At 43.1% G+C, this 10,321-nt stretch overlaps 1 protein-coding gene across 1 annotated transcript in view; it reads left to right on the top strand.

Moving 5' to 3' along the window:
• CERS5 (ceramide synthase 5) overlaps nt 1-10,013 on the top strand; it is a 16,169-nt gene extending 6,156 nt beyond the window's left edge. The window contains exons 4-11 of the mRNA XM_019470787.1: nt 373-430; nt 1,039-1,089; nt 1,794-1,886; nt 3,268-3,396; nt 3,682-3,788; nt 5,664-5,820; nt 6,974-7,003; nt 8,740-10,013. Of these exons, the coding sequence (XP_019326332.1) occupies nt 373-430; nt 1,039-1,089; nt 1,794-1,886; nt 3,268-3,396; nt 3,682-3,788; nt 5,664-5,820; nt 6,974-7,003; nt 8,740-8,892 (778 nt within the window). The 3' untranslated portion in view covers nt 8,893-10,013. The remainder of the gene's footprint in view (nt 1-372; nt 431-1,038; nt 1,090-1,793; nt 1,887-3,267; nt 3,397-3,681; nt 3,789-5,663; nt 5,821-6,973; nt 7,004-8,739) is intronic.
• The last annotated feature ends 308 nt before the right edge of the window (nt 10,014-10,321 follow it).

Here is a 10,321-nt window from a genome sequence, read left to right on the forward strand (position 1 = left end):
TTCCTGGCAGGGCTGCTCTCCATCCCTTCATTCCCTGCCTGTAGTGATACTGGGGGTTGCCCTGACCCAGGTGCAGGACCCTGCACTTGGCCTCGTTGAACTTCATGAGGTTCACACGGGCCCACTTCTCGCATGTTCACTCTGAACTTTATTTCAAACTTGGCTGTTGATGCAAACTTGTGTGTGGTGTGAAAACTCTTAAATAGGTTTATCCTTACATGAAATATTTACAAAAGAAGGATTACCATTTGGTGGGTGAAAATCTTTCAGGTGTCAGAATTGGGTTTTCTCACAATTATTGCAGTTTTTGTTACAAATGTTAACCAGAAGGTATTTCTATTTCATAAGTTTAATTTTTGCTTCTTTTTCCAGGTGGAGATTTACATTTTATTTAAGTATATTTTTTTATGGAATCAGGTTTCTCTGGACGGTGAGTTGGTGTGTCACCCCCCCCCTTGTTGTTCTGTGTGGCATGCAGCTGGGTTATGGCTGTGCCGCTGAAATATAGGGGGTTTAACTACTTGTGTCACTTCTTCAGTGCTTGCACCTAGCTTAAAACAAGGGGGGTTTAGTGGTGATAGTCATCTTTATGTTCCCTTATTTGGGATCCTGGGGTTTCTGTTTAACGACCTTCTTTACACTATAGGAAAGCTTCTATACAGATCTGTCATTATGGAAATATTAGAAACTTTATTTGTCCTGTTACCCCAGAATGGGACAGAACTATTTTGGGGTTTTTTGCTATGAAGAGCTGCTTATTTTTTTCCTCATCTCCTTCTTGAACGGATACAGTTTCATCTCTTTAGGTCTTTATTATTATTAGAACTGTATGATTGTTCTTTGAATTTCCATTGCAGTATAACTTGCCTTTGACTGTAGAGGGAATATTTTAAATCACTAGGATGTTTTACAATAAACTTAGCTTGAATGGTAGAATCAAGATAAAACTTCAGTGAAACAGTACTGTAGTGGTCAACTGCCTTAGATGATAGGGAAGAAAAAACCCAGTAGAATAATGGCTTATCTTTTTCCCTTTAGGCACCCTGGTTTTGGGACACACGACAGTGCTGGTACAACTACCCTTTTCAGGTACGAGATAAACACTTACTAGATTCTAACTTTTTGCACAATTTCAGTTTTTATTTTTTGTTAATGATAGCAGATTGAAACTCAGTAGACTTGAGTGCTTCTCCTTATTCTGCGGGGTGGATGCTGCACAGGCTGCAACCTGGTAAGCTTTCTAGTGAGTGAATGGCCATCCCTTTTGGACAGCACAAAGGTGGCATTTACTCTTCATGTCTTCAGATCCTGGTTAGATTTGTCAACAGCAGTGTTTCCTCAGATAGAACTGCCTCAGTTCATTTTATGTTTACTTGCTGCTGAGATTATTAAAAGTGAAAAAAAATTATGCATAAAATTATACCGGTAACTTCTTTACAGTGTTGTTTTCATTATGCAGCAAGTATGATTGTATGGAGGTCAACCAGTCTGTTTCAGTGCCTGGTTTTCCTAATCCAAGAGGCTGCAGTATGAGTTGTAAATATTGACAAGGGAATCTTACTCCTTTTGAATAAAGCTCAAACACACAAGTATGTTTGTGTGACTAAGCCTAGAGTAAGATGTCTGTTGCTTAAGCTTGTTTTTACTAAACCTTAATTCTGGATCTTTTAACTTACGCCTCAGCATTCTGGAGGAACAGAGTGGGATGGGAAGGAAGGAAGGAAGAAGTCGATTTTAATGTAAATTTTAAAGTACTTTGTCTTCTAACTGTGCTATCTTTGTTTGTTTTCCAGCCTCTAACATCCAGGCTTTATTATTACTATATCTTGGAGCTGGCCTTCTATTGGTCTCTCATGTTTTCTCAGTTTACAGACATTAAACGGAAGGTGAGATTAACCAGAATTGCACTAACCACTTTGCTAAGTAGATAGGACTAACAAAAAATGTCAGTGTGCCTGGCCAGTAAAGCTAAAGCATAGTAATAACTGTATTTTTCTTCCTCATTCACATCTTTGTGTAGCCTACCTCCTTCTGTAATCACTACCCAGTCCTGGGGAAAAGGGAGGAGCAAGCCTGATATGCAACCTCATATATACTTGAGAGTCCCTTTCACCTTCCAGGGGAAAGAACAGAATCACTCAATACCTCCCAATAAAAAGTTATCAAATCATTGCATAAAAATAGATTTAATTAGAAGGCTTGCAAGAAAACATGAAAATGAGATGCTCAAAGCAGTACCTTGCTGAGCCGGGTGAGAAAATGGCAAACACTAAAGCAATAGTAAATGGTTTTTTGAAAGTTAATTTTTCATCTGTGTGTGTAGCGGAATGATGACTGGTTGCGATTGCCGAAATCTAATTCCGTTGCGCTACGTTCTAGGATTTGGCTTATTGTTGCTGTTGGAAAACAGTTCATAGTAAATCATGGTTTATTGCTTCTGTTATACAAACTGCAAAGTAGCAAATTATCCCAATCCTTGCATTGACTGTTCAAAAAGAAAAGTTTGCCTGGGATTTTTTTTCTGTACTGAAATATTAGCAGGTGAGGCACTACAGAATATCTTGGAGCTGCAGAAAGGGAGTGATTAACAGCATCTGTGATACTGTTTATAATGTTTAATTTTGTACTCTGACTTTAACAAAGTGGATTACATTCCCCACTGCAAGCATGGTAAGGTACATTGATGTGGAAGTGTTGTACCCAGGGGGCTAAACTGGAAAACAGCCCTGAATGTATGTGCATTGTAAACTTTTTTTTAATGAAGTGGCCTAGTTCTTGCTGTTGGGTTTTCTTGTGTTCTGTGCCTGCTATGCGCTGGCAGGCTTTTGCACACTGACAACAGTGGTTAAACCACGACACAGCAGCGTACTTAAAATTTGTGCCAAGAGCTGAAAGGACTAGCGATATGACTGTAAAACCAAAAGGAGCCAAAAATAAGGGCCATATGTTGTCCCGTCAATCTTTTCAGTGGGGTCTGCAGGCATACTTATCTTTACTTTGCATGTGTGTGCCGAAGAGACTGTGCTGTGCCGGTGTATGCAGAGTTCTGACTTCGCAGGAGCACAAATGCTAGGAGAGACCTTTCTGGAACCTTTAGTGACGATGGTTGATGTTGTGTGATGAGCTGTGCTTTATATAAAGTGGAGTCAGAGTCTGAACTGAAGTAATCCTATGACCCCAGTTAGTCAGTTTTGTGGCTCTGTTCCAAACCTTTGTATTTGTTTGACAGCCAAAGAGTCTTCATTCATTTTTTTTTTCTGTTTCCAGGACTTCCTGATCATGTTCGTCCATCATTTGGCTACAATTGGACTCATTACATTCTCTTATATGAATAATATGGTGCGGGTTGGAACTCTGGTGCTGTGCCTGCATGATGCATCAGATTTCCTTTTAGAGGTGAGTTTCTTTTCAAATCTTTGCATACCTAATGCTAGTGTGGTCTCAGGGGAGCAAGCTGACGTTCCTATTCTTGATAAACTGCATTAAATACGCCATAAAACTTGTGCTGCTGATCCTGCCTTGTCAGCTTTTCCTCATAACTGCTTTAGTGCTGAGAATAATCCCTAAATGTTCCAAACTCCTTACAAATGTGACGGCTTGAGGGTTTTTGAAGCTCTACAGCCTGGTAATCACATGAGTGCACAAAGGGAATAATACTCTCATGTTTCTTGTCTCTTTTAGGCTGCAAAGCTAGCCAATTATGCCAAGTACCAACGTCTATGTGATGCTTTCTTCATGCTCTTTGGTGTCGTATTCATTGTTACACGGTTGGGCATTTATCCTTTCTGGTAAGCACCTTGAGCTGTAAGGTCTTGTTTGTTCTTCCAATCCTTTAAGCAAAGCCTTTGTATTTAGACTTCTTGCAAGCATTCCAGCCTGTCCCTCAAGGCAGCCTGAAGTTGCAGACAACCCAAGTACTGTTTGGAGCAGTACGTTCAACTAGGCATATGAAGAAACCTCTCAACAGTCAGCTGAGGGAGTGTGAAAAGTGACTAGAATCCTAATGCACAGCTGGCCCCTCTCCTCTTACTGCAAAGTGATGACAGTGCTTATTAGCTGGAGCCAAGTCAGCCAGTATCTGCTCTGAAAGACTTGAAGGGTTGTTTGCCTCTCCTAAGAAGTTTTGGAAATAGTTACAAATGAGGCATGGTCTCTTGAGGTAAATTTGATTTTTGAGTATCTGGCTTAGTCATCGTTGCAGTTTCTGATTCTTAGGACGCTCGTGTCCTGTCCTTGTGTCGTGACTGTTCAGAGCCTGAAATAGGTCTTAGGTTTCTTGGGAGGTAAACCCCTGGCTAAATGGCTTATAGCTAATCATCCTATACTGAGATTCCATCTCACCTCAATAGGTCAGGCTTGGTGAGGTTCTTCTGTTGATGAGCTGTTTTCCACTTCTTCTTTCTGTTGAAAGAGTGTGGTGAAAATTTGGTTACACCTGATGATTACTCAGTTTATTTCAGTTTTACTTCATACATTTATTTCCTAGGCAATGGACAGCTTGCATTCCGATTCTTTTTGGGTGCCTTGACGGTAGGCAGAAACAATACGCTTTATCAGGGTTGCAATTAAAGCTCTTGCTTGTTTTCCAGTAAATGCATCAAAGGAGTCTGAATAAGGAAGAGCTTTCATTCTTATGTCTTCATAGGCTCCTTCTGGTGACAGATGAGATAGTTGTCGTTGTTCTTATTGCTGCTGTCTGTCATGAGGTGATGCTCTTGCATCATGCTATTGCTCAGCAGTCCTGTAAATCTTTTATGTATTTTCCACTGGCTGTAATGTAATTCCTCAACTTTGTGGAGAAATCTGGCAAGCTTGCGGCAGTATTGCAGACCCTATGCTATTTCACTTCACATATATTCCCTTCCCTAATTAGCAGTATAAAACATCAGCAGATCTCTGGAATTGCATTTAATTCATCCATAAACTGGCTGTGAGTTAGATATTTCTGTAGCTGCATCTGGGGGACTTGGGTTCTTTGAAACGCTTGTTTTTCTTTTCTTGTGAAATGTTAAAAGCTATGTGAACTTAATGACGTCTTCAAAGGTCTCTCCATACCTCTCTACTTCATAAAATCTAAAGTGTTTATTAAATTACTTAAGTACTGGCAATAACTCCCAGCGACAAGAACAGCAAAACAGTAATGAAAGAAAGCACAAAGCTTGGTCCATAAAGCAGTTTCTAGTCCTCCAGCTTGGCAGGAGGAATCTATACAAATCTGAGGGAAGAGAGTAGCGCACAGGGAGGGAGGCCTACTGGGAACAAAATTCCTTCTTGATCTTTAAATATGGGTGAAGACTGCCCGGGTATGAATGTGTTAACAGCTGTTTTGATGACCAGCGCAGCTTGACATCACTTCCTGTAAAGTTGTTATAAATGCTCATGCTTTTGAGAAGGAAATTGGCAGCAGATCTGTATGTGTAACCAAACTGCAGAACATTCACATCTTCTCCTGTTTGTTGCTCTGTTCAAATGTTTCTAATTAGCTTTAGTCTGTCTCCTAACTCTGGCAAGAGACTAGCTGCATCGCTGCTCTGACAGGAGAAAGCAACAGATGCTTAAATGAGATACAAACTGTTGTGCATCTGGCCAGTTATCTTAATTTAGAGCTGGAAGCCATGTTACCAGCACAGCCGATCTGTAATGTGTTTCTGGATCTCTTTTAGGATTTTGAATACAACCCTATTTGAAAGCTGGGAATTGATTGGTCCTTACCCTTCATGGTGGCTATTCAATGGGCTTTTGATAACCTTGCAGATCTTGCATATCATCTGGTCTTATCTCATCATTCGCACTGCCTACAAGGCCCTCGTGCGGGGAAAGGTAAGATTGCTGGTGACTGTTTTGGGTCCTCTTTCCTACAAGCCCTATTAAGCAATCACGAGAAACTGGGCCCTTCAGTGAGGGCTGGTACTAGTTCTTGAGGGACTTGCATCAGGAGTGCTTTGTAGAACGGTAGTTTTTTTACCTTGGTCGCTCTGCAGACTTGAGTTGCCAGGTGTATACGAAGGCAGGGATGCTTTCCTCTCTGTTCTGGTCATGTGGGGAAATAACACCATTTTCCAGTACGTTCAGATGTTGTAATAATAGTGGTGATGACAGACTTGTTATATACTTTGTTTGGAGTTTAAGGTGGTAGTAGGCTCTTTTTTGAACAATCATATAGGGTGTTTTCCAACTTCAGCTGGTTCTTGGGATGTGATGGGGGTTATGCATCTTCCACTTGTTAACACTAACGCAGGCTTCTGGCTGTCAGTGCAGGCCAGGCATTGAGCTGCAGCATGCAGAGGAGAAAGGGTTATCAGAAATGCGGTGGAGTTTGCTGGTTGTCACTGGGTTAATGGGGTGCAGTCTAGTTTCAGTCCTGAGTACTCTAACTTGTGTTGGGAATCTTAGGGAGAGGGAGGGTGAAACTACAGCAGCTGGTTAGCAACAGATATTGCCCTAAGAGTGAACAATGCTGACTTTCAGCAAAAAGGCGTAGTTCAACTGAAGTGGCATGAGACAGGGCAAGGCAATCTAGGAACTAATTTGACACCCAGCCTACCCATCAAGAGAAGCCACCTCCTTTGCAGCTACCAGAGAGCAGCAGCTGATTTCACAGCACAAATGCTTTTTTTTTTAAAACAAAAAATTGGGAATCTGATCTGAGTTTCTCTCATGGCTCTACTTTATTTTGTTTGACTTCTTAGCTGCCCCTATACATGGAACGTAACCTTGAAAAATATTTATATCGTAGTTGTCTGTGGCAGTGATTGTCAGGGGAAGGCATGTTTCAGAGTATGCACATGATCTTTTCATCTGTTCCCCACAGCTGCTACTGCAAATGTCTTATTTTCTGTCTGTGCAGCTGTTTCTGTATCCTGAGGTCTACACCTTTTTCCTTTCCTTGGTTCTCTCCTGTCCAGGTGACCTAGCCAGAGAAAGGACTCTAAGCTCTGTCTTCTTCATTCTTTTCTCCTTTTCTCTGTGCCAGATTGGAGCTGGACAGTTTCATCCTTTGCATGTAAGTGTGATCTGTGCTTCTCTTCGTTCACTGAAACACATCTGTGTCTGTTTCAAGGCTAAGACAAAAGCAAAGCTATGGTCTTGGGGCTTTAGATGGCTGGTGCCTTCTCTTAAAATGTTTCTCTCCCTGGTTGATACAGTGCTGGTTCTGACAGTATGCTAAAATTCAGCTTTTTCCAAAGGTCAAAGCAGTGTCCTGGGGTTTGTTCTTATCTGCTGTCAGCTGGGTGCATGACCTTCACCTTTCTGCTTTTATATGCCCACAGAGACTCTGATACCTGTCTTTAGTGCTCATTAACACTGTGCTGATTGGAAGAGTACAGGAGAAATACAATGCAAAATCCTTTTGCGAGAAGGAGTAGAACAGTCACTTGTCCCCCAAATAATGGGAAAAATTTCAAGGGATTTCTGCTTCCTTCCAGTGACCCTTTGAACTTCCAACATAGCATGAGTGGGGAAAGATACCAGAAGTTCTGGCAACAGTCAGAAGCCAGTACATCCAACAGGCCTGTCAAAACCAATCCTGGAGATCATTAACTTTACCTGGCTTTCTGCCAGATCTTCCCTTGAGTTCCAAAACTTCCTGCCTGGTGCTGTTCGAAAGCCCTAACCCTGACTCGAAGCAAGCAGAGTAGAATGAAATCCTGAAATCCTTGGAAAGGCGCTAGCCGCAAAGTGCTTGCACATTAAGTAAATGAGGGCTATTAGTTGCAGAGGCAGAAGTGTGGAGAGCCTGCCTTGGGGTATGCAAAGCACGGGCCGTTCACGCGGTCACTGCTCGGCACCGGTGAGTTTATGGCTCTGGCACCCCGCCACCAGCCAAGGTGCTTGTTTGCAGTTAGGGCCGGGCTTATGATCTCTTCCCTTCAGCTTCTGGTGCGGTTGGCTCTGCGGTGCTGGTACAGTGCCCTCCTGCGGCACTCAGGGCAGCCGGCAGCAAAGTGCGCCTGGATCTGCTTCAAAAGGTTCAAAATCCCACGTGCAAATCACTGGATTTGCAGTCAGTCTTTTAACTAAACGCATGACTCTGTAAAGCAGATCTAGATCTCTGGGCTGAGGTGCTCCTTCTGTTCCTGAACGGGTGTTTGCTGGATTAGATAGTTGTCGTTGTTCTACAGCCCGCTGTCCAAACAGGCTTTTGCTCATAGATGAGTTCTCATGTATGAACCATAAGCTGTGAAAACGGGAGGCACTTTTTGCAGACAGTGATGTGATAAATATAGCTGGTTAATTTTTAAAATATCAAAGCCGCTCCCTGTAGGACAAAACGTTCTCTCTAAAACTGATACGTATGTGTGTTTTGGTCATCATACCCACCGATGATTATGGTGTGAGAAGTTTTTTGATTCAAAACAAATTTGTTGTTTGGAAGAGCGGCCTTTAACCAATTTGGAATGCAGCTCTTGGAAGACAAGAACAACCAAAGATCTATAGTGTCCTCTGATCTGGTGAGAGCAAAAAAAAGTGTAGTGCTTTCACAGATGTACAGAGTATTTGGAAAATGGAACTCCTATTTCCAAATTGTCATTTTCAATGTCTGTCTTGCATTCTGTATGTGATGACAGGTTCCTCCTTGTGAGTTTGAAGTTATTCAAGATCAAATGTAGAAGGTAAATGTAACTGACTGAAGCTGCTTAATCACATGGACACAACCTTCTAACTACTGTTTTCTGTGAATTTTTTTCAACTTCGCTTCTCCCCTTTCCACCACCGAATTTCATTTGAAATGTTTAGGTATCAAAAGATGACCGCAGTGATGTAGAGAGCAGCTCTGAAGAGGAGGATGTGACTTCCAACAGCACAAAAGGAGTTTTCAGCACTTCGAGTAATGGCTCCAACCGCATTAATGGCCACGTGGCTAGTGGCCAGTGGACAGAAGAGGAGTAAGGCTGTGGGTTGGCCTTGAGCAAACACGAACTTATCTTTAAATACCTAGATGTGTTGAGCTCCACATTCCCAAGTGATCTTTAATCAAGATACCCCTTCCCCAGAAACCTCCAGCAAATCTGAAATGGGCGCGATCCAGACCAGTCAGAGGCTTTGCACAACAGAAGGGATAAAGCCAATGACTAGGGCAAAAACAAAGCTGCAGATTTCACTTTAAGCCATTTTGTACTTAAATCTTAGTCCCATCGATATTTGCAGAGGTGTCTTTGTGACAAACTGGTTTTTACTAGGATCAACTCAAGGCAGAACAAGTTTGGACTAGGCTGGCTGCTGACCGCAGGAGGGTTACGGTGCCATTTCAGTGACGGTTTGCTCCAGTGCAGGTTCAGCAGATCTCCTTGACGCACTCCAGAAGCCGCTTAAGAGCGTGGAGAACGCAGGGTCCCGTGGTTCCACGTCCAAGCTACCCTGGCTGTAGCAGAGACTCCTTTTCTCAGTCCTGCTGTGAGCGCTCTGGACTACAGCCAAGCTTTGAATTGGACTGTGCTACAACAGAAACGGTGTTCTAACTTGCCATCGGGGTGCTGTATGCTAAGGAGGTTATAGCTTGTATCTCTGCTGTTACGAGGGACCAGGCCAGCGTTTGCTGCCTATTTTGGTGCTGCAAGCCCCTCTGAAGTCTTGACTACGGCCTTCTGAAATGGGGGAGGGGGGTTGTTTATTGCCCCTGAGACAACTATCACAATACATGCCTTTTAAAATTTTTTTCTGTTGCAAGTTGTGGTTTTGAAGATGTTTCTAGACCTACTGGGTATGGTTGGCTAAGCTAGGACTTGAGGGCGGACCAGTACTGGTGGGCTGTGTTTAACTTCCCACGAAATAAGATGTTTCAGTCCTGCTTGTCTGTACTCCAAGACAGAAGTGAATGTTGCTGCTCAGATTTTGCAACTGTGTGGAGGAATCACTGGGCTGGAAAAGCAGCCGCACCCACAGGCTTTGCTTCTTTTTTTTACTCAATGGTACTTGGGGGCAATGGAAGACCCGTGTGTCAATCGTGAGCAGAATTTTGGAAACTTCTTGAGTTGTTACCATTTTATACCATTGTTTACTCTTATCTCCGATTAAAAGATGCTTCAGAAACTTGGCTGACATGTTTCATCTCGAGAAAATAAAATCGAGGACGCTGTATGCCCCTTTTCTGGGATTCTGGGCAGCTGGACCGCTGTCTGATGCTAGGCTGGGGGCTGCCTCCGAGAAGCACCTTTTTAAGACTAACGGGGAACCGTTTTGGGCAGACACCACGCAGGGCCGCGCTCTGGCCTTTTCACAGGTTTTTATTACGCTCCGTCTCCCTCCCCCAGCCCGGGGAGGCCGTTGGGGCCGTTCTCCTGCTTCCCCCCCCCAGCCGGGAAACGCGGTACCGGGGCCC

Source organism: Aptenodytes forsteri, unplaced genomic scaffold (assembly GCF_000699145.1).
Source record: "Aptenodytes forsteri isolate BGI_AS27 unplaced genomic scaffold, ASM69914v1 Scaffold64, whole genome shotgun sequence".
Classification (NCBI taxonomy): domain Eukaryota; kingdom Metazoa; phylum Chordata; class Aves; order Sphenisciformes; family Spheniscidae; genus Aptenodytes; species Aptenodytes forsteri.